A 23581-nucleotide genomic window follows, 5' to 3' on the forward strand; every position below is an offset into this window, starting at 1 on the left:
TTTAAGGAGAATAGAATAAAAGCTTAGGGGGCTAGCTCAGAGCAGCGGCTCTTCCTCCTTGCATTCAACTGAACACCCTGGCCTCTGTGTCTTTGTTGTGTCAACTCGTCGTTGCTTCACCACCTATTGCCCAGTCCAGGGAGTGGAAGGCTGTTGCATCACCAGGTAGGTAAACGATGCATTTGGCACATAGCTTGAGGTGCTGGGAGGTCTTGAGCCAGTCTTGCGTGCTCCCCAGCTGACTGCAAAGATAAATCAAGTTTATTCCCCTTTCCACTTACCTTACACCCGGACACCCAGACACTGGCAGAGTGCTGACCAGCGCACAGGATAGAGATCATCTTCATTGGTTGATGCTCTATTTTGGAGTGCAATTCAAGGTGCTCATTTGAACCTTTAAGACCTTAAACAACTTAGACCCAGAGCATCTGAAGGCTTGCCTCCCATTGCCATGAACCTGCTGACCCCTGAGATAACCTGAGAGGGCACGTCTGCATGTTCCACGGCCACCTGACAGTGACATGGTAGCCTTCTCTGTGGTGGCACCCAAGTTGACAAACTCCCTTGCCCAACCCTGTTTAAGTTTCAGCACCAACTCAAACTTTTGTGTTATGGTTTGCAACTATAGGTACTGCTGGGTTATTTTGTTCTTATTCTGTGTGGGTCTGCTCCTGTCACTGGTCTTCACTGTGTGTGCATTTATTATTATTATTAACTTTATTTATATCCCGCCTTTCTCCTCAAAGGAACCCAGATTTTTAAAATCTGATGTGATTTTGTTTTATAGTATTTTACCTTTCTTGTTCTAAGTTCCCCTTAGCACCTCCTGACAGAAGGCGAAAGAAAAGAATATAAATCTTTCACTAAATATATATTTTGAATGTAACTTGTGCGGTGTTCCTTCCTGGATGGGATTCTTAATTTTTACTCAGACAGAACTTCATAAAAAGTTAAACTCCCTTTTTTGAACTGCATTTTTATTGAAATTTTTCCTAAAATGTTTTTTACAACTGCCTGAAGGAGGCTTTAACAAAATATACATAAACAGAGAAAAATAAATAAGAAAACACAGATATACGCTAAAGTGAGAATGAGAGAAGAGGCACAGAACAAAATATTGTCATTTCCCCTTCTGACTTGTCTCAGAAACCTAAAGCCATCCAAACTGCCGTAATGGTTGATGTCTACAGTATGTTAGTGTTCTTTCTTTATTAAAATTCCTATTGTGATTGGATTAATTAGGATTTTACTTCAATCAGTGATGTATAATCAACAAATCAGATCTGCATACAAAACAGAGACATTTTGTGTGTTATTTTAGCATATCCTCAAATGAGATAACTTCTGATTTGAAATGCCTCAGAATAACAGCAGCCCAGCTGGATCAGACGGGACCATGTATCTCAGCATTTGGTTCTCAACCATGACCCGCCAGATGCTTATGAAGAAGCCCAAAAACAGGGCAAGAAGGCCTCCCCTTTTGCTTAATCCCACCCAGCAACTTGTATTAAGAAGTAGACACAGAGCTTCTGGACATGGAGCTTACATTAGCTATCATGACCAGTTTAGCATATTGATAAACTTGTCCTCCATTAATTTATCTACTCCCCTTTTAAAGTTGCCTAAGCTAGTGGCAATCACTACCTTGTGGCAGTGAGTTCCACAAGTGACACATTTTGCCTGTCCTGAATCTAGTGCTCCAGTTTCACTGGGTGTTAACAAGATAACACATCTTTCTTTATCCAACCTTCTCCACACCATGCATACTTTTACAAGCTCTACCTTGTCCTTTCTTTCAGCTGATTTTTTTTATGCCCCAAAGCTTTAGCCTGCCTTCACAGGCATGTTGCACCAACCGCCTTCAAGATCCCATTAAAGATTTTCACACTTTTGTGGTTTGCCACTGTCAGTTTACTTGCATGTTACTTTTATATGAACATTTTTGAAAAGGCAATATTAAAAGAAAAAAGTTACACATTTATGTTTCAAAAAAAGCCCCCAATGCCTCTGGGCAGGTGAGATTGGTCAGTACCAATACCACAGCCTCTCTTAGCATCCTGATGTATTCACTGCTACATGTATCTTCTCATGTCTCCGGAGATCACTCCGATTAAGAAACCTTTGCTCACACGAGGAGCACTTATATGGTCTTTCCCCTGTGTGAATCCTCCTGTGTATGAGAAGGTATCCTTTCTGAATGAAGCTTTTCCCACAATCTGTGCACGTGTTTGGCTTCTCCCCTGTGTGGATTCTCTCATGCGTCAAGAGGGAGGAGCGACGGGTGAAGCACTTTCCACACTGGGCACAGCGGTAGGGGGTCTCTCCTGTATGGGTCCTCCGGTGTATGACAAGCTGCAGCCTCCGGCTGAAGCTCTGCCCACAGTCAGAGCAGCTGTAAGGCTTTTCACCTGTGTGGATCCGTTCATGATTGATAAGGTTGCAGCGAATGCTGAAGCATCTCCCGCACTCAGCGCACTCGTACGGTTTCTCGCCTGTGTGCATCCTCTTGTGCCTGACAAGAGTCGACTTCCGGTTGAAACTTTTGCCACAGTCCAGGCATGTGTATGGTTTCTCCCCAGTATGGGTCCTCTCGTGCACCACGAGATTGGCTTTGCAGTTGGAGGTCTTCCCACAATACAAGCACTTGTATGGCTTCTCCACTATTTGCATGGCCTGACTATTAAGCAGCTTGAAGCTCTCCTCATCAGCCTGCTCCTTCTTGATCTTAAAGGTGATGATTCCTTCCTGAAAGGGGCTTTCGCGTAAGCCCGACTCCCCTTCCTCATAAAGGAAAGTCTGCTTGGTTGCCTTCCCCGGATGGTTTTCCCAATGGCTTCCTGGTGCCTGGGGACTCCCTGGCATCAGCCCCATCTCAAGCCCTTGGAAGAACTCCCCTCTGGCCCTTTCCAGTGATATTCCACAAACACCCACTTGCTCAGGGCTTTCCAGCTGAAAGGACTCCTCTTCATTCTCCGGCACTTGCCCATCACCTTCTGGAAACAAACAGAAAATCATGACACTAAAGAGAACGGGTAGACATCATAGTCCAAAGAAATCAGGTGTGAGGCGGGCTCTGAGGCCTGGTCCACACATAGGGCCAGCCCACCTATGAGGCCAGCTTAAGTCAATTGCAGCAAGCAAGTGCTGCTGCTGCTCCTCTTCCCACTTCCTGAATTGGAAAAGGAAGAAGGGGAAGGTGCTCTCCTGCTCTGCCCCTCTTTCCTTTTCCAACCCAGAGAGTGGGAGGAGGAGAAACAGGCACATTCATCAGGAAGTGGGGCCCACGTTTGGCACACCATCCCAGGCTCTGAGAGGACCTGAAGCCCTAACCCCAATGAAAAAACTGAGCAGCAGAGATGACCTTCCTCAGGAGTGATTCCATTCACCATTAGGGCCTGGCAGAAGGAACATGTGCTGAACTGTTGCAAGCATGTTAAGCAAGCATGTGCTCCACCACTGAAAAATGGATTCTCTCTTAATGTATGAAGCTGCCTCCTGCAATCAGGCCACTGGCAAGTCTAGACAAGTACCACCTACACTGGGTTTTCAACGGGTTCTTCCTAGCTCTACCAGAGGATCACTGAGCTTGGGCTTTCTCCACGTAAAACCAGTGTCTCTTCACTGAGCTATACATGCTCCTAGCAAGCATATGAAGCTGCCAGGATGGCATCCTTCAGTCTCAGAAGACTCTGGTATTGCACTCTAAATGGTGGTTCCGGAACAGCGTCTAGTGTGGCTGAAAAGGCTGATTCGGGAGTGACAATCCCTTCCACACTGCGAGCAAATGTAGTCTGTCCCTGGTCCCTCCCCCTGGCTATGGGCCTTCCTCTTTGCCTCTTTGCCTCACTCTGCTGGGCAAGTGTCTCTTCAAACTGGGAAAGGCCATGCTGCACAGCCTGCCTCCAAGCGGGCCGCTCAGAGGCCAGGGTTTCCCACCTGTTGAGGTCCACTCCTAAGGCCTTCAGATCCCTCTTGCAGATATCCTTGTATCGCAGCTGTGGTCTGCCTGTAGGGCACTTTCCCTGCATGAGTTCTCCATAGAGGAAATCCTTTGGGATCCGGCCATCATCCATTCTCACGACACGACCGAGCCAACACAGGCATCTTTGTTTCAGCAGTGCATACGTGCTAGGAATTCCAGCTCGTTCCAGGACTGTGTTGTTTGGAACTTTGCCCTGCCAGGTGGTGAAGCTGCCATGTACTGCATAATTGCCGGTGCATCAGGCTCAGTATAGCCGCACTGACTGGCAGCATTTCTCCAGCTAAGGATTCAATCCTACCCAACTTTCCAGCTCCGATGTAGCCAAAATGCAGCTCCGGGGTAAGGGAACACATATTCTCATACCTTGAGAAGGCCCTGGTGACTGCCCCACCACCACGATGCTGCGCACACCCCATTGGCATAACTGCACCAGTACTGGAAAATTGGATAGGATTGGGCCCGAAGGCAGGTGTCTTTGCTGTCCTATCTGCAGATGCCAGAGATCCAAAGTGAGGTCCTCGGCAAGTAAAGCAGCAGCTGCCCTACCACTGAAATAGGGCCCCTTCCCTAAATGCCCTCCCTGTTTGCAAAGCTGGGCCACAGACACAACAGTCCTCAGCGAAGCTAAGACAACGTTGTTTGTGCTGGAATCATCCTTGGACAACTTCACAGCCAATAATGGAGCCACATGAATAATCACCCAAGAAGCTGGACTCTCCATCACCCTCTGGCTTGGCCTCAGTGGAGTGCTGCATCTTCACAACTTCTGACGGGTCCTGCTCTGCACTGGAGGTGTCTACAAATGACCCAGCCAGCAACCCTGGCTCCTGAATAAAGGAAGCAGGTGAATCGTAAGAGGAGAATCAAATATCAGGTATGGAAAACAGCATGTAAGAATATGAGTGTGACCTTGATTCACATAGCCCAGCATTCTGTTTCTAACAGGGACCACCCAGTTGTCTCCTGGAAGCTCACAGGCAGGGCAGGAGAGCAACTTTCCTCTCCTGTTGTTTATCATCCCCCCCCCCCGAAACTGGTATTCGGAGACATACAATACTGCCTCTGACACTGGAGGATCCGTTGGGTCATCATAGCCAATGCCCTTCCTTCTGTTTCCTCTTGTATCTGTCTCCTTGGATAATACTGTGTAATATGTCTCTTTCAATAGTAAGGTGCTAGGCAGGGTCTTCTCATTGTTAATCTTAAATTGGTACAGCATCTTGGTTTTTTTTAGGCGCTTAAGAAATAATAAATATTAACTGCTTTGAGCACTGGAAAAGCAGCATATAAATTTTTTAAATAAATAATTATGCAGAGCTGGATCGAGTGGATAGAGAGATGCTCTTTTTCCTCTCACACAAGACTAGAACCAGGGACATCCACTAAAATTGAGTGTTGAGAGAGACAAAAAGAAATATTTCTTTACCCAGCATGTAGAAAGTCTGCGGAACTCCTTGCCACAAGATATGGTGATGGCATCTGGCCTAGATGCCTTTATAAGGGAAATGGACAAATTTCTGGAAGAAAAGTCCATTACCGATTACAAACTGTGATGTGTATATGCAACCGATTTTAGAAATGGGTTACCTCAGAATGCCAGATGCAAGGGAGGGCACCAAGATGCAGGTCTCTTGTTGTCGTGTGTGCTGAGGCATCTGGTGGGCCTCTTTGAGATGCAGAAAGCTGGACTACATGAGCCTTTTGGCCTGATCCAGCAGGGCTCTTATGTTCTTATAAAGAAATGTATTGTTGATCATTCAGCAAGTACCCTTTATAGCCAGTCAACTACATTCACCACAGCGTGAAGTTTCAACAGGCACATTAGGGGCGCAAGGTGTGTAAGGAGGGAGGACAATCGAACTTCCCTAAGCTCTATTCAGATGTTCACCTCCCACTTTCATTGACGGAGAGGAGGCTGCAGCAAGGGTGGAGTGGGGAGCATGGAGTGTGCCAACAAGCTTGCTGGCCGTGCTCCTGGGTGCTTGTGCATTTACCAAGCCCTTTTTGTCTGCAGAGGCAAGCCCTAAAAGCAGGAAGAGTTTCTCCACAAGGTTTGGAATCCTCATTGGCTAATAGACAACACTGGCTACTCAGACATCAAGGTACTGTGCCCAGCACTTGTGTAAATGTGTGCAACATCACTGGCCGGCCCACTTCTCCCCCTCCACATATTCAGTTGGGGTAGGTCTAGGTTTCATCTAGTAGGTCAACTGTCCTCATGAGCGGTTTGAGGGCAAGCGTCTTTCTTGAGGTCTACATCCTGGACTATTGAGTCCCTCCCAAATGCGTCCTGGTCATTGATGTGCCTGGACATTCACGTCCAGTTATGTATCCCACTATATCCAAATTATATGTGTCTAAACTACGTATATCTGGGCAACACACCTCTTGTTATTTATGCTAAGCCTCTTATCCCAGCCCTAACCCAAAGCACGTTATCTGTGAGCAAGGCATCAAGGCGTCAAGCCAAGCTTAAATAAAACTCTGCCGAGGCACAGGTGGTTGGCACCTTCAGTCACCTGCTGAGAGCCACAGCGCGGCAGGGGACTTGCTGCTGACTCCCATCCCCTAATCTCCTGGCTCTGCCTCTGCTCCTTCTCACTGCCACAGCCTGTTCACCTACCTTCCCTCAGCAAGTAAGCAGGAGGAACTTGCCGCCATTTCTCAAGGCCATCTCCCACACCTGGTGGTGGAGGGGCAAGAGAATGGGCACAGGTAACAAGTGGGCCAAGCTGAGAAAGAGGAGAGCCCCCTGAGGGTACCTTGTCCACACTCCACTGTGATGAATGGGAACCCTCCACCCCATGAATTAAATCCCTAGGTGCATATCAGCTAACGAAACAGATGGAGTCAGGTTACAGTGCCTGGAAGCTGGCACCAACGCCCAGTCCATTTTGTCCTGCAACTGGGTTTAAACTGGGACAGTTGTTCTTGCTGCTGCCTCCCAAAATGAAGGGACACCAGACAGAAGGAGGCTGCTTTGGGGAAATCTCCCTACGGTGAAAATCTCTGCAGGTCCCCTTAAAAGCCAAACAGTAGCCAAGATGAGCAACCATCTCCCTCCCAAGCGGACTGCAACTAGGCAGGTAAAGCAGCAAAATAAAGCAAGTTTATTAAAATAATAAACATACCAAAACAATAATATGGGGTAAATCAAAAAGGTACTTGAGGAATCAGGGAAAGGCAAAGGACAGTTTAGAGGTGACAAGTGGCAAGAAGGGTAAAGAGTAAGCTGAAACTAAACAAGCCACTAATTACTTCTCTGGACACTTCTTCATCCGAGTTCAAGTTTGCAGTCTTTGCACCTAGTTAGGTAAGTAGGCAAGCCCAGCCCCGCCCGTGAAGCATCAGTTGCACCTGACATTGGACCAGAGCAAATGTGCCAAGGGCGGGTGCACGACCCAATTTTTTATAACCTGTGAGCATTGACCTAGTTTTATATATTTGTTTTAAGGTTGTTATAATTGTTTAGGGCTCTTTTAATGTTTACGTATGATTTAAGCTGCAATCCTAACCACACTTTCCTAAGAGTGAGCCCCATTGAACAAAATAGGACTTACTTCTGAGTAGACCTGGTTAGGATTGTGCCCTTATTGTTTTAAATGTGGTTTTTATGTTTGGGTGCCCCTAAGCTTTTGGGAGAAAAGCAGGATATAAATGTATCCATGCTAGGGGTAATTAGGGATCAAGAATAAGACTGTTGTATTACATTGCCCCTATATAAATCTATATTGCAGCCACATTTGAAATACTACATACAGTTCCAGTTGTCACTCCACAAGAAGGACATCATAGAGCTGGAAAAGTGCACAAAAGAGGACAACCAAAATGATCAGAGGGCTGTAGCACCTTCCTTCTAACAAAGGTTTCACCATTTGGGGTTCATAAGGCCCAAATCCTAACCAACTTTCCTGCACTGACACAGCTGTGCCAATGGGGCATGTGCTACATCCTGCAGTTGGGTGACAATCATGTAGGCCTCCTCAGGCAAGGGAACACTTGTTTCCTTACCTTGGAGCTACATTGCCCTTTCCTATAGTTGGTTAGGACTGTGCCCGAAGGGAAGCCATGATGGAGACCTAAAACTATGCTTACTGTGTTGAGAGAGGAAGAGAAGGCTCTCTTGCAACACTAGAACTAGGGATCCCACAGAGCATAATTAATCTGTGGAACCTGTTGCCGCAAGATGTGATGATGACACCAACTTGGATGGCTTTCAAAAAGGAACTGGACAATTCCACCATCTACCAATGGCTACTAGTCACAATGGCTACTTACTACACATGGTTTGGCAGTAGCCTGCCTCTGAATACTAGTTGTAGGGGAGGAACAGCAGGAGAGAAGCACACCTTTCCCTGCTGCTCATGGGCTTCCCAGTGGCAGCTGGTTGGTCACTGCTGGGCTAGATGGTCTTTTGGCCTTGTTCTGCTCCTTAACTACATGGTGAACTACAATAGCCACATCCAGATCACCACACCCTCCAACTCCCCATTCCCACTTTATACATGACTGGGTCAGACACTAACTTCACAAATGGGTCTGTCTCTGCCCTGTTTGGCTTCCCCCTTAAAGAAGCAGGAATGATTCCCAGAGAGACTCCAGATCAGTTTCCTCCTAGTTTCCTAGGAGTCAAGTTTCCTAGTTTCCTTCTAGCTAGCAGTTTCCTCCTAGTTTCCTCTAGCAGTTTCCTAGTCTCCTAGTTTCCTAGGAGTCAAGTTTCCTAGTTTCCAATCATTTGGGCTGCTCATGAGTGGTCCAAGGCCCATTGCCTCACCTTGTGTTTCCACCTCTCCGGCTCCTGCAGCCTCAAGAGGAAATCCTCGGCCAGAGCCACTGCCTGGCCACATGTCTCTGGGCCGCTTTCCCTGACCCAGCACTGCATTTCCCAGGGCAGGACTGCCACAAACTGCTCCAGGATCAGCAGCTCCAGGATCTGGTCCTTGGTGCGCCTGTCAGGCTTCAGCCACTGGTGGCAAAGTCTCCAGAGTTGCTTGCAAACCTCTCGGGGGCCCTCGGCTTCCTGGTAGCAAAAGTGCCTGAAGCGCTGGCGTCGCACCTCCAAGTCCAGAGTGTTCTCACCTGCCATTTCCTCCTTCACTTTCACAGAGGAACTCAAGCCGCCATTGGGCTTACGGGGTCTCCTCAGGCCAGGCACGGTCTGGGCGGCCTGCTCACCTCGAGGCCGCCGGCTGGCACCAGCAACGTCCTTGAAGGAGGCCTGAAATGCCGTCATGTGATTTTCAGAGGCAGGCTCGGGTAACTTTAGGTGCTTCCATCCTGAGAGAGGGGACTCCACTGTCTTCAGGAAGTCCTGCCATTGGGTTTCCCAGCACTGCTGTAGCCCCTCATCAGTTTCCTGTTTAATTTGCAGTGGAGCTGCCCCCGTCACTAACTCCTTCATGGTCCCAACTTGGACCACATGAAGGTCTCTTTCTTCTGCCTCCAGTTTCCCTCTGGATTCAGCTCCTGCTGCGTCCTGCTCCTCCATTTTAATTTCCGATTGCAATTCCTGGGCTGAAAAGCAAATTCAGTCTCTCTTGATAATGCAAAGTGATTAAAGCTGCAATACTTAATCAATATTAATGCAGACCAGGCGTGTCCAAAGTTTTTGGCTGGAGGGCCACATCATCTCTGACACTGTGTCAGGGGCGGGGGGGGGGGATTCATTTACATTTAAAATTTGAATAAATTTGCATAAGTTTACATAAATGAATATATTAAAGATGAACTTGTATGAATGAATGAAGGTCTTGCAATAGCTCAAGGCCTATAAAAGGCCTTGCACAAAGCAAGGCTGACTTTTACTTTGCTGCCTCTGCTGCATCACAGATGTGAAACAGCAAGCAGTGGAGGGAGCCCTCATCCCACAGCTCACGCGAGAGGTCAAACAGTCACCCTCATGCTGAGAGCAGCCAGTACGGGCTTCAACAAATCTCCAGAGGGCCAGAGGCTCATTGGAGACTGGGGGTTCCCTGACGGCCGCATTGAGAAGCCTTGAGGGCCGCATGTTGCCCCAGGGCTGGGGTTTGGGCACGCCTGATGTAGACTAAAGGTATCTGATTCACTGTATAATGCAAAATGTGTTTATGCTGAATTTTTAATTCAATTCACAGTTGAATACAATTTATTCGTATTTACAACTTATTTGGATTTAACACAAATACACAATTCAATACAATTCAGAGGTGCCGATTCTATCTGTAATCTTAGTTTTTTGTATCATCAAAACTTTTTAAATTATCTTAAAATGTTGGGTTTGTGTCTACCCTATTGACTAATTTATTTTAAGACACGCTGTAGCCACAGGGTAAATTGTGGCTAAACTATTGATGCTGTGCCAAAAACAGTGACATTTTTGAAGTCCTCACACCAAAATGGAGAAACATTGACATTTTCATGTAAATACGAAATTGTTCAAATTTTGTTACACTGTGTTATCTAGGCAACGGATTTTAATATAAAAAAAAAATTTTTTAATGCAATTAGCAGGGCCCATAATTTCTCCTTCACTCTCACATAGGAGGGAATCTCTCTGGAGAACAAGAGAAATGTCCCTTTTTCTTTCAAAGCAGTCACATGCAAATGTGTGCAAATGTAATCAACAAAGGCTGCAGTCCTACCCTATGTGCAATGAACTTCAAATAAACATGCAGGGGACCTCACCACAAAGTGACCCAATTTGCATGAATGTGATCAGTCAACATCAGGCAACAGGTCTCTTACAAACAGCACCAGAATATGACCCCCCAACCACATGGAGGTTGGGAAGTTCAATCTTGCAGAATCAGAAGTGCACTGATTTCAATATTTCACCTCCAACCAGTTGCCTTTGGAAGCTGGGAGAAAGTCTGTAGAAAACCAAATCCTGCCCTTTGGCCAAATTTGGAGTCAAAAGGACTCCATTTACTCTAAATTAGAATACACATCGTGTTTATGTGCCCTCACCAGGGAAAGACAGATACACATTATTAAAATAAATAAATAAGCAGGCAAGCAAGCAAGCACAGAAAGGAATTCTTCTTCTTCTTCGATTATGAATCAGATGACTAACAGCACAATCCCATGCATGTCTACTCAGAAGTAAGTCCCATTGAGCTCAACAGGACTTACTCCCATGGAAGTGTGTATAGGACTGTAGCCTAAAATGTGCTCTTAAAACAAAGTTACTGAGAGCAATTGCCACGCTCAGGGTTGCCACAAGCCCTTGCTTCCACGACTTTTAAACAGTAGCAGTGGCTGGTGAAAAATTCCCTTCGCCACCTGATTTGTACTGACAGGGCTGCCCTTAAGGGCATTAAGCAGAAGAGCATGTGCCAGAACATTTTGTGGTCAGTTGGCATACCTAACTATAGTATATCACACCTGTTGCTCCTCCCCACCCCTGAGCTGGGTGCAGGGATTGCCAACAGACCAGGAAAAACACCAAGGCCTGCATCCGTGCCTTCAAGTGAGACAGAAAATCAGCAAGTGAAGCTCTCCATGGCAGGAAGCTGGACAGGATCACCTGCAAATATCAGCACTGTCAAGTCACCCTTCAAAGCACAGCTACAGAAGGCAGATGGAACAGTGGCAACCCTAAAGGGAGTTCTGTGGGAGTCTTGCCCCAGATCACTAGTGGCACCTCCTTTTTGGGTTCACTGGCTTGCATTTCCAGGGGTGGCTTCTGGGTCCTCCAACTCACCCTCTCCTTGCAGCCTGGGCATTGCAGCCTCTGGGAAGGGATGTTCTGCAGCCCCCAAGGGTTCCATCCAAAGGCAGCACCCCCTGCATCTAAGGAGGAAAGGGGTGGATCAGGAAGGTGGCTGTGCTTGGCCACTCCTTGGCAGGCTTCTCTGGGCTCCGGAGCTCTCAGCGTTTAACCCCTTCAGGCCGAGGAGAGGTGCTGCCGCTGTTCCTGCCAGCCAAGCAACTGATCACTGCTTGGCTCCATAGCCTTCCCTTAAAGGTGTGCATCAAGGGTTGTTTGCCAACGTTTGCACCAGCTTCTAATCTGCAGCTCTTCTTTTCACAGCTCTGCAGCAATGAGCAGGTGATTCTGCTTACCTGCCTGGTGTAGCTGTAGAATTCTACATGACAAAACTGTCTTAAAGACATAGGAACAGAGGAAAGATCAGTTTTTCTGGTCAGTTGGCAACCCTATTGACAAACCTTTTTTTTATGAAGGGGGAAAACAACATTTCACCTTAAAAGGACTAAGTCTGCGATCCTAACCACACTTTCCTGAGCCATATTAAACAAAATAGGACTTACTTCTGAGTAGACCTGGCTAGGATTGTTCCCTAAAACCCCAACTAAACCATGGGGAGGTGGAGTAGGTGAATATTAAAGATCATATTTCTATACAAAAGTTATGGACTCTGCAGAAATGGGCAAACTTTTGACCTTACTTCAAGAGAAATCAACAGAAAATTTTACTAATTTGCCTCTAAAAGCATTGTCCTGTGTTGGCATATGGCATTGGTACGGTGGTACCTGCCTAGTTAAGGTGAGTGGAATTTTCAGCACTCTGTCATTACAGTGCCCCAAAATTCTATTCCACGTATATAATATACACGTACATGGGGACAGGAGAGAAAAAGGACACAAGGTGGCCCAAGGGCCATAAAATGTGAAAAGAATAAGCTCATGGGGAAGACAGGTGTGTGGCTGGTAGATAAATCATGTTGAGCCATGGAAGGATGGGCAGCCGTTCCACAGGTTGATTTGCCGGGTTGCTTTCATTTGTGCCAATTCTATATTTTCTATATTCCATTTAATTATTTATTTTTTCACATTTTTATACCACTCCAAGGAGCTGAGGGCGGTGTCCATAGTTGCTCCCCTTTTGTCCTCACAACAACCCTGTGAGGTAGGTAAGGCTGAGAGAAAGTGACTGGTCCAAGGTCACCCAGGAAGCCTCACGGCTGAGTGGGGATGTGAACTTGGATTTGCCAGCTCTTTCCAACTCCAGAGGCACTACGCCATCCTGGCTCTCCTAGAAATGCCTTGAAAATAAGCACCATGACCATTCACAGCCATCAGGCTGGAACAGTAATCCATGGGAGATTTTACACAAAATTGCCACAGTCCGCTTGCTTCTCGCAGCCATTTGATCCTGTGGTTTATACAGTAGAGCTTTCTCTCTCTGCCCATTTGTATGTGTGTTTGGGCAGAGACCACCACTAAGGAGAATGTTTCATGCATCTGAAAGATGGGCTGTATTTCACGGAAACTTTTCAGGCCCTGGCAAATGTGTTTGGCCTCAAGGTGTCACAAGACTCTTGGTTGCTGCTTTCACTGCAAGGGACGGATGTGGCTACCTGATGGATATTTTCTATGAGAAGCTCAATGGGTTAAGCAGATAGAGCTTGCCTGCCTAGAGAGGCCGAGAAATGCAGAGAAATTAATAAACAAACAGAATTGTTTGGCATTCCCCTTCCTGTCCCTCCCCTTGGCTGGCTGGCCTTTGGGGTTGCCTAAACTTTGGTTTCTTTGACTATTCTGCAGAGGCTGCAGCTGGATCAGCACTTTGGAGAGGTGAGTTTACAAGGGGGTTTGGGCAAAGGCAGAGATCAGAGGGAAGGTAGAGAAAGGAACAGCAGAAAAAACAGGAGGTTGCTGACTGGAAGGAGAAGATCTTGCTGTAGGCACCTCCCTGCCCTTTTCAGACCAGCTTCTTTGTGCTGATACCAACAGGGTACCAATGGAATGGAACTTGCATGTTCACAGGCGGTATATCTCTGTATATAAGATGCTGGAGATCAAACAACAGGGCAGCATCTGTTGTCTTCTTGTCTTGTGTGTGTAAAGCTTAAGAACAGAAGAAAAGCCCTGCTGAAACCAGCCTCTTATTTTCACTTATATGCTTTGAGGAAACCAGAAACAGCATCAAAGACACAATTCTCTGTGGCCGTCAGAGGTGCACTGAGCAGGGGTTGGCAGCCTACGGCCCACACAAGGCTATCCAGCCTGCATAGAGGCTTGGGAGGCTTTGCCTCCTACTGAATTTGCCAGGCGCCAGACAGGTGCCGGACAAGGAACTCGTGTCCACGACTCAGGGACTCCGCACAGAAAATTTGGCAGGAGGCAAAATCTTCCAAGCTGAGCTTCACATTGCCACTATCGGGTACTTGGCAACCCCAAAGTTCAGTGAACCTTTGCTGAAAAGGTTGCCAACCCCTGCTCTCCAGGTTTCATTTAGCCATCTTAGCCAATAGCCATTGCAAGACTGTTGCACATTAATTTATCTGATCCTTTTTTGAGCCATCTCAGAGCTAATTATCCTCCCCACATCTTGTGACAGTGGATCCCATGAGTCAATTATATGTTAATTCTCATAGAAATTGCTAGGAAGAAAAGGCTGTTCCTTCTGTGCTGCATCTCTCAATGTGGGTTTATCAGAGGACCTGGATACTTGGGAGCTGGCGTAGCAGAGTGGCTTATGGCTGTAATCCTGTACACACTTACTTGGAAGTAAGTCCCACTGAACTCTGAGCAGATATGCACAGGCTTGCTTTGTAAGAGGCTGAGCTACAGATTGGGAATTGCACAGTTCAATACTTCAAAGCAAGGCTTCTACACCAAAAAGGCCCCAAAGCATTAGCTTTTCCTCAAAGTAAAGGTGCTCCAATTCTCCAATCATTCTGATTGCCCTCCAGCTTTTTAGAGGCATCAAGATACCAAGAGCTGCCTGGCTTGCCACTGTTGGAGACAGTATCCTGGTCCATGCTGGGCCAAGGTGTTGGGGAGCTGGTGGCAAAACTCTGCACAGGACCCCCATGGCACCTCCTCATCTGTGTGCTGAGGGCACAATCAGTCCTTCTACTGCCACTGGTTCTGTGGGTTCAGGCATCAGCCTACCCAGATGACCCTCTGGTGGATCAGGCCTTGGTCAAGGCCTGATTATACAACCCTGATGCCACCCTGGACTAGACGGTCTGGTTGAGCAGGCCTCTCAGACCATCTAGTTGAGGTCTCGTTACAGATTTGTCTGTTTTACTATGCATTATTTACTATTGAAAAAAATAGCCCTTCCCCTGAGGGCTGGGGATAAGAATAGGCCCTCAGTTTGGCTGTACTTGTCGTAAGAGGCAACTGAACAGCCACCGAGTAGATGGGACTCATTAGCCTGGGAAGGCAGCTCATCTGAGAGAAGGAAAACTCTGATCCCAAACCTCCACTGCCTTGTGGCTACATCCAGTTATGGAAAAGGCTTCAGGAGTCAACCTCGAGGCAAAATCCGGAGCTGGAGTCCCTGAGGCAGTTCGTGGCTGAACACAGTCACGTTCTGGCAACTCCTGCGACGTCGCTGGAACCAACCGTATTGGCTTCTGCCTTTCCATTGGACCATTCCAGTGACGTGGAGAGGGGGGATTTGCTGCATGGGTAACAGTCTATCCTCCATATCTACTTTACCCAGGCTTCGCGCACTGGAGAGGACACTCTGTTCCAGAACACTATTCAGAGTGCAATACCATAGTCTTCCGAGACTGAAGGATGCCAACTATTACTATTGTCATTAACAACAACAGTATTTGTATATCGCTTTTCAACAAAAAAAGTTCACAAAGCAGTTTACAGAGAAAATCAAATAACTGAGGACCCAATCCGATCCGGTTTTCTAGTGCTGGTGCAGCCATGCCAATAGGGAGTGTGTTGCATCCCATGGTGGAGAGGCAGTCCCAGAGGCCTTCCCAGGGTATGGGAACATTTGTTCCGTTACCTCAGGGCTGCATTGCAGCTGCCCCAGTGCTGGAAAGTTGGATAGGATTGGGCCCTAAATCGCTCTCTATCACAAAAAGGCTCACAATCTAAAAAGATGCAGAAGAACCCCAGCAAACAAGCACTAGAAAAAGTCCTTGTGTGGGTGTGAAAAGGGACAGTTACTCTCCCCTTGCTAAATATAAGAGGAGTACCACTTGAAAAAGTGACTCTTGTCCAGTTAGCAGTTGTCTCTCTCTATATGTGTGCATATATACATGTATATATGCATACACATATGCATACATATGCATATGCATATGCATATGTATATGCATATGCATATGTATATGTATATGTATATGTATGTATGTGTATATGTGTATATGTATATGTGTACCACGTTTTCCAGACTCACAAAGAGAGTCTGGTCCAACAAGAAGCTGACGGAACATACCAAGATCCAGGTCTACAGAGCTTGCGTCCTGAGTACACTTCTGTACTGCAGCGAGTCATGGACTCTTCGCTCACAACAGGAGAGGAAACTGAGCGCCTTCCACATGCGCTGCCTCCGACGCATCCTCGGCATCACCTGGCAGGACAAAGTTCCAAACAACACAGTCCTGGAACGTGCTGGAATCCCTAGCATGTATTCACTGCTGAAACAGAGACGCCTGCGTTGGCTTGGTCATGTCGTGAGAATGGATGATGGCCGGATCCCAAAGGATCTCCTCTATGGAGAACTCGTGCAAGGAAAGCGCCCTACAGGTAGACCACAGCTGCGATACAAGGACATCTGCAAGAGGGATCTGAAGGCCTTAGGGATGGACCTCAACAAGTGGGAAACCCTGGCCTCTGAGCGGCCCGCTTGGAGGCAGGCTGTGCAGCATGGCCTTTCCCAGTTTGAAGAGACACTTTGCCAACAGTCTGAGGCTAAGAGGCAAAGAAGGAAGGCCCATAGCCAGGGAGACAGACCAGGGACAGACTGCACTTGCTCCTGGTGTGGAAGGGATTGTCACTCCCGGATTGGCCTTTTCAGCCACACTAGACGCTGTTCCAGAACCACCTTTCAGAGCGCGATACCATAGTCTTTCGAGACTGAAGGTTGCCAATACAATATACATGAGTATGAGTGCACACACACCTTTGTGCATACAGAGCTGGCGCAACATCTGCTGGCATCTGAGATGGTGCACCTAATGCTATCCCCCCACTTGAGTAATGAAATACCCGCCTCTGCTCCTCCCACATCCTGGATTGGAAAAGGAAGAGGGGCAAGTGTGGAGGGGAGAAGAATGGAGACATTCTAGCCCACCACTCTCCTCTCCACCAAACTTCCTCCTTTCCCAATCCAGGGAGTGGGAGAAGGATGAGCACTGGGCAAACAGGTGGAAGTGGACACCCCCTGCCAATTTGCTGCAGAGGGAGACCAGTCAGCCTCATGGATGGGCCAGCCCTGTGTGCACAAACTACTAACACAAGCACACAGATTCCTTCTTTTCACTGTGGAGTCCTTTGGCAATCCCGCCTGGGCTCCAGGACAAAGATTGAGAAATGCCCGAAGAAGAGAAAACAGGAAGAGAGGAGAGCGTGTGAGACCAGAATGCAGTCGTGGCACCAAAATGGTTAAAGAATTAGCTCTCATGGAGGATTGTTGAAAGAGCCAGAGGTTTTTTAGACTAGAAAAATGAACACGACTAAGGGGGAGGATGTGAACGGACTTGATATTAAAATTATGCATGCTGTGGAGAAATGAGTACTTTCCCTCCTGTAATGTTAGAGTCACCTAATGAAATGAATGGGCAGGAGCTGTACTTTTCCTCTCAACGCTTCATGGAATTTGTGCTGTGGGAGGCGGCAATCACTGCTAGCTTTGATGTCTGTAAAGCAGGATCAGACACATTTGTGGAGGATTGATCTATCCCTGCCTATTAGCTGTGGTAGCTCAGTGGAACCTCCATGTTCAGAGGCAGTGTACCTTCAAATATCAATTTTGGGAGTGTGGGAAAAACAGCAGGAGAGAGCTAGTGCTTTCAAGCCCTGGGTCCTGGCTCCCCAAAGGCATCTGGTTGGCCAGTAAGTGAAGGAGGCTGCTATTGTAGATAGCCTTTGGTGTGATCCAGCAAGGCTTTTCTTATGTTTATGAGGTTACCAGTTTACTGCATCTAGGCATTGCCATGTGTTTGTGTGCTCTAATTTCCCTGCTGCAAAACAGTACATGGAAGTTCTAGCTAGAATTCATACAGAAGCCATGGTCCTCTAATGGTTAAATCAACAAAGCTCCAGTTGCTAGAGAGGAAGGACATTTGTGGGGGGGGGGAGAGTGGAACTGGGGAGAGATCATCAGTGAATGCCACTTCCTGTCCAACCCCTCTGCAAACTGGGATTTTGAATTGCCTTTGGCAGAAGCTGGAGTCTGATGCCTTCGACCAGTGAGTTGAAGGTGAACTGTGGGGGCATTTGATTTTGGGGAGGGGGGGATGTAATTTTTTGAGACAAAGCAGGAGGACTGTCTTGGGACCGCATGCTGCAAAGACTTAGAGAAATGTCATAAACAAATCAAAGACCAAAGGGGTTGGTCAGGCAAGTGGACTGGGGAGATGGGCGGATTTCTCTCTGTAACTAACCCCTTCCTCCTGCATCAGGAATTGTGTGTGTGTGTGTGTGTGTGTGTGTGTGAATGCCAGCACATTGGATCTCAGAAAAGACTTTTGCATCATAAAGGGTGGCAATTAGCCAGAGAACTTCATGGCAGTTCCCTGGGGAATTTGCTCTCCTATTTTTTCATTGCACCCTCAAACCTAGGACAGCTCCCTACCTAAGAAAAGCATTGTGGATCAATTATATGAGGCTTAAGCAATCGGATGACATGGTTTGCAGATGAGGAAAGCTGCAGTTCTGAAGCAAAAAGCACAGGGTCTTTGTATTTTAAGTGATGCGTGTTTATTTTGTACAGTACCTGGAATTGTACAGTATTCTGAAATTCAAATTTCAACTATAATCAAGTTTCAAGTATTAAAATTGAGTATTAAAATTGAGTGTTGGGCGGGTTAGGACAGACAAAAGAAAATATTTCTTTACTCAGTGTGTGGTTGGTCTGTGGAACTCCTTGCCACAGGATGTGGTGATGGCGTCTGGCCTAGACACCTTTAAAAGGGGATTGGACAAGTTTCTGGAGGAAAAATCCATTATGGGGTACAAGCCATGATGTGTATGCGCAACCTCCTGATTTTAGAAATGGGTTATGTCAGAATGCCAGATGCAAGGGAGGGCACCAGGATGAATATTTAGGCATCGGGCATGTGCACAGTAAGTGGATCTCGTCTGATCTCGGAAGCTAAGCAGGGTCAGGCCTGGTTAGTACTTGGATGGGAGACCGCCTGGGAATATGGGGTGCTGTAGGCTTATACCATAGTCTTTCGAGACTGAAGGTTGCCAACCAGGCATGTTCTGTGTCTATCTAAAGTATTACAAAGATTGCTTAATCTGATTTGTTGATTAAGCTCTCAACCTTATGCACATTTATTTAGGAATAAACCATTTTCAACTAAATGGGCCAGGTTTGAGGGGGCAATCAAGCACAAGCTCTGTGGGGGTTTCCTCGACATGTGCATGCATGCTTGCTACCTTCCATCTGCCCAGAAGTTGTGCAGGAAATAGAGGAGGGTTCTTCTATGCACTGCTGCCAGGAGAACACCCTCATGTGTGGCTGCTGCTTTCCCTCCCCACATCACTCAGTAAGCATCCCATGTGCTGTGTCAGGGGTTGGAACTGGAAAACAGCTGGGGCTGAGGAGAATCAACCACTGCAGTGACTGCTTAAACAACAAGATGCTTACCAGGTAAGGGGGCAGTGGGAATGACAACTGCAGTGGACAGGTGGGGTGTAGGCCTTTGGCATGAGCCCAGCCAGGCCCCATCTGTGATGCCAGCCCTGTCAATGGGGTTTGCTTCCAACTCATCACACTAGGGCTGCAGTGCACGTGTTGCCATCCTTGTTTAACCTGCAGTAAACAATGTGCTGCATAGCTCTGGTAGTGGCGGAGGCAGCATCTGAGTGAAGACATGTGGGAGATACAGCCGAGGAAGTCTGAAGCAGGGTGGTTGACAGCCTCCTAAATAATTACTTGCAAAGATGCACAGTCAGTGCTCTGAGCATTGCCAAGAGAGCGCCATTGTTAGTTCCATGGGTGCACCTTGCTTTGGTGTCACAACTCACTGTAGGCCTGAGTCCAAGGACAGAGTTTCCCTGCATTTGTAGAAAAGGGCTGGGCTGAGAATTGTCCCCTTGCAAGAGAAACTGACTGCAAAGCAGGAGGGAGGTATGATTATTGATGGTACATGGTGTTGTTGGCATACATGATGCTTTACAAAGTTAGGTAGGAAACATAGGCGGGTCCCTGTCCCCAAGAAGCTTACAGTGTAAAATAAAAATGAGCAAATGGTGGGAGAGATGACGGGGAAATGCAAGCAAATATACTTACATAAGAACATAAGAACAGCCCCACTGTATCAGGCCATAGGCCCATCTAGTCCAGCTTCCTGTATTTCACAGCGGCCCACCAAATGCCCCAGGGAGCACACCAGATAACAAGAGACCTGCAAGGCAGCCCCACTGGATCAGGCCACAGGCCCATCTAGTCCAGCTTCCTGTATCTCACAGCGGCCCACCAAATGCCCCAGGGAGCACACCAGATAACAAGAGACCTGCAAGGCATCCTGGGAATTGTAGTTAAGAACATAAGAACAGCCCCACTGGATCAGGCCATAGGCCCATCTAGTCCAGCTTCCTGTATCTCACAGCGGCCCACCAAATGCCCCAGGGAGCACACCAGATAACAAGAGACCTCATCCTGGTGCCCTCCCTTGCATCTGGCATTCTGACTTAACCCATTTCTAAAATCAGGAGGTTGCGCATACACATCATGGCTTGTACCCCATAATGGATTTTTCCTCCAGAAACTTGTCCAATCCCCTTTTAAAGGCGTCTAGGCCAGACGCCAGCACCACATCCTGTGGCAAGGAGTTCCACAGACCAACCACACGCTGAGTAAAGAAATATTTTCTTTTGTCGGTCCTAACCCGCCCAACACTCAATTTTAATACTCAATTTTAATACTTGAAACTTGATTATAGTTGAAAGGGGGGGGGGTTGGCTAAGGCAATACCCAAAGGCCCTGTGGAAAATGTGGGTTTTGAGGCAGGGAGAAAAGTGGCTTCATGCACATGTTCAGAGGGAGTTCTGTGCATGGCAGAGGCAGTAAGAAAGAAGGGGTGGAGTCCTTTGAGCGAGCAGGAGGCAGTCAGGCAACAGAGGATCACAGGGTTGGCAGATTAGAGTCACAGGTTGAGGGTGTAAGGACAATGTCAGTGTAAGGTTGAGGGTTGGGTGGGGCAAAACCCTGGATGGCTCGAAATCTCAATTAAGCATAATTAAGAACTTTTCAATGACACTAAGCTGACACAGATAAGGGAGGTACACCCATTCCTGGAGTGTATCACTTTAGCATGTAGTTGGGGTTGATCTACATTTGGCTGAACTATTCCCTATGGGAGGGGGAACCCTGCACATAGAAAACTAGCACATCAGAGAGGAAAGGCTAGCACAGCATGTCAAACTCCTCTCATATAGTAGGCTAAGGAGCGCTCATGGCCCATCCATTGAGACCCCAGGTCTAGAGCTCTCTGACATGCTAGTTTTCTATGTAAGGGAACTTAATGAGCCAATTCAGTTGTTTTGTCTTCCAGTCAGTCTACACAGTGGTGCAACCCAAGAACATTTTACTACCTTGTCCCTTCTAAATGTGAACTAAGCATCCAAATTCCAGGGGAATGAGTGTGTTCTGGTAAACAAGAAGTTTGCTTGCTTGGGCCTGGCAGGCATGGGTTCCATTTCCACCAGTGTTGTGAACAGAAGGGTAGCTTTGTTGCATCAAACCCAATACCCATCAAGCTGTCAGAGGCACACCCAGATTCCACCAGGAGCAGGGCCTTTTTCGTGGTGGTGTCGCCATGTGACAGTCTTTCAGGTGGCAAGTGAAAACGTGGCTGTTTTGTTGTGCATTTGCATTGAGAGGGGTACAGGAAGTGCTGCTGTTGGGTGTAGAGGTTGCTGGTCCTGAGTCTGCACTCTTTGGTTGCCATGGTATGTTGGCATTTCAATTATGTTATTACATTGTATCCTTGACTTCATGCATCTGATAAAGAATCTTGATTGTTTTAGCTGCAGTCGGCTAACATGGCTGCCTTTCTAGAAGTCATTACTGTGTGCTGTTTTGATTCTCCTTGTTAATCATCTTTGGTTGCAAGAAAGGTGTTAACTTAAATTTTCCTAAATAAAAAGAAAATAAAGACGAGCATCATGTTTCCAAGGCGGGTCAACCAGATGCCCTGGGACAGTGGCATAGCTAAGGAGGGCAGGGGGGTATATGCCCAGGATACCACGCCTCGAAGGGGTGTCAGAGGCCTCCAAAAGGCACCTCTGGTTTTTGCTGGGGGTGTCAGAAATGTTTGTCCCCCTGGATGCCAGATGCTATAGCTGGCAAGCATACAGGTTGAGCATGAAGGTGACAGCCCTCCTCTGTTTTTTGCCCCCCCCCCATTTTTCCCAGCCCCTGGTATACCCCTGACTATGGAGGTTCACAGCTAAGCATGGATTCCTCCTGCAGTCTTGAGAAAGCCAGCAGATTCCACTCCCCATTTGCAATTTGCAGGGTTGCAGCGGGGACGTGCTGCGTGGCAGTACGGAGAGCACTTTGCGTAATAAACCTGCTCCGTAAATCCTTTTTATTATATTCATAAAAGCAAGTCAGTCTCCCGCACCGGGTTAAGCAAGCCAATAAAGAACCGGGATGGCAGGTACATAGCGCAGAACGTCATGTTGCTTTTGTGCAAATGGGGAACGATGCAGAGGCCTCCATCTTGTGTCCCTAATCTGGATGAAAAACGTTCTCCTTGGACCAGCTGTACAGGCAGCTCTTTACCTGCCCTGCCCCGGAGACGTACACTGATGTCGATTGAATTTGGGCCCTTTACAATCCAAGCCTTCTCTTAATGACCTGGATGCCAGTAGAACAATAATCGCAGTAAAGGGTAATGAGTACCTGTGGAGGAAAGCTGAGTTTAAGGCAGCAAGGGCCTGTGTGACAACATACAGAGGTCGTGAGGTCTTTAAGTCATTTTTGCCTGGCCCACAGGTATACACATTTGGTCCCTGTTGCGTATATGGGCAAAAATGGCTTAAGAGTTACAGCAAACAAAGGGGGGGAACCCTAAAGTCACACACAGTGGCAGTCCTCATCAGCATCTCTCACCTAAAACTCCACTGTAACGGCCACTGCAAATGTTATGGGGGGGAAGGAGTCGCCACAGAGATGCAGAAGTACAAAGCGACACTATGCCAGACCCACAAAGAGTCATGGCTGGTGGTGATTTTCCGTTGTTGTTTATCAAAACGCGTGTTTTTTTTTTAATCCTGCCATTCTGTCAGGCAGCCCCTCAAGGCGACTGACAGCACTGATGAATAAATAAAACGATGGATGCTGTTTAAATCAAACAACCGAAAGCGTTGTAAAAACACAGGCCCTCACTAAAATAAGATCAACCAGCCGAGCAGATCAGGGGGGAAAAAAAGCAAATAAACTATTTCACCCCCATCACAGATGCCTTCTCAAAATGCCATATTTTTGCTGCCTGTCAAAATGTGGGCAGCAGGGTGCACAGTCAGGCCTTTCTGGAGGCACTCTGCATATGCGCAGAAGCACTTCGCCCTTGCACCCGACGTCCTGGAAATGAGAACCAGGGATTGAATCTGGGGTCCTCTGCTTGCAGTGAGAGTGCTGTGACACTGAGCCAGAAGTTCAGGATGTGTGGATGTGTTTTTTTTTTGATTGATTGATTGATTTTGACAGGATGGTGGCTG

The 23581-nt window shown here is 47.3% G+C and overlaps 2 protein-coding genes across 2 annotated transcripts in view; one reads left to right on the forward strand and one right to left on the reverse strand.

The window, feature by feature from the left end:
• Window positions 1–1052: 1052 nt before the first annotated feature.
• LOC136640410 (zinc finger and SCAN domain-containing protein 31-like) lies at window positions 1053–9491 on the reverse strand. Its single transcript, XM_066615530.1, has 3 exons — window positions 8757–9491; window positions 4683–4809; window positions 1053–2993 (listed from the first exon to the last, which is right to left on the reverse strand). The coding sequence occupies exons 1-3, from the start codon at window positions 9468–9470 to the stop codon at window positions 2050–2052; spliced, it is 1785 nt and encodes a 594-aa protein (XP_066471627.1). The 5' UTR covers window positions 9471–9491; the 3' UTR covers window positions 1053–2049.
• Window positions 9492–18064: 8573 nt separating this feature from the next.
• LOC136640344 (zinc finger protein 271-like) overlaps window positions 18065–23581 on the forward strand; it is a 56180-nt gene continuing 50663 nt past the window's right edge. Inside the window, exon 1 of the mRNA XM_066615405.1 lies at window positions 18065–18104. Within this exon, the coding sequence (XP_066471502.1) occupies window positions 18081–18104 (24 nt within the window). The 5' untranslated portion in view covers window positions 18065–18080. The remainder of the gene's footprint in view (window positions 18105–23581) is intronic.

Source organism: Tiliqua scincoides, chromosome 2 (assembly GCF_035046505.1).
Source record: "Tiliqua scincoides isolate rTilSci1 chromosome 2, rTilSci1.hap2, whole genome shotgun sequence".
NCBI lineage: Eukaryota > Metazoa > Chordata > Lepidosauria > Squamata > Scincidae > Tiliqua > Tiliqua scincoides.

Excerpts from the sequence above, each read along its gene's own strand:
- LOC136640410 (XM_066615530.1), bottom strand. The coding sequence starts at position 9,470 with ATGGAGGAGCAGGACGCAGCAGGAGCTGAATCCAGAGGGAAACTGGAG. Across the intron at positions 4,810-8,756 it reads CGGAGAGGTGGAAACACAAG|GAGCCAGGGTTGCTGGCTGG; the intron begins GTGAGGCAATGG and ends TCCTTTATTCAG. Across the intron at positions 2,994-4,682 it reads TGGAGAGTCCAGCTTCTTGG|AAGGTGATGGGCAAGTGCCG; the intron begins GTGATTATTCAT and ends GTTTGTTTCCAG.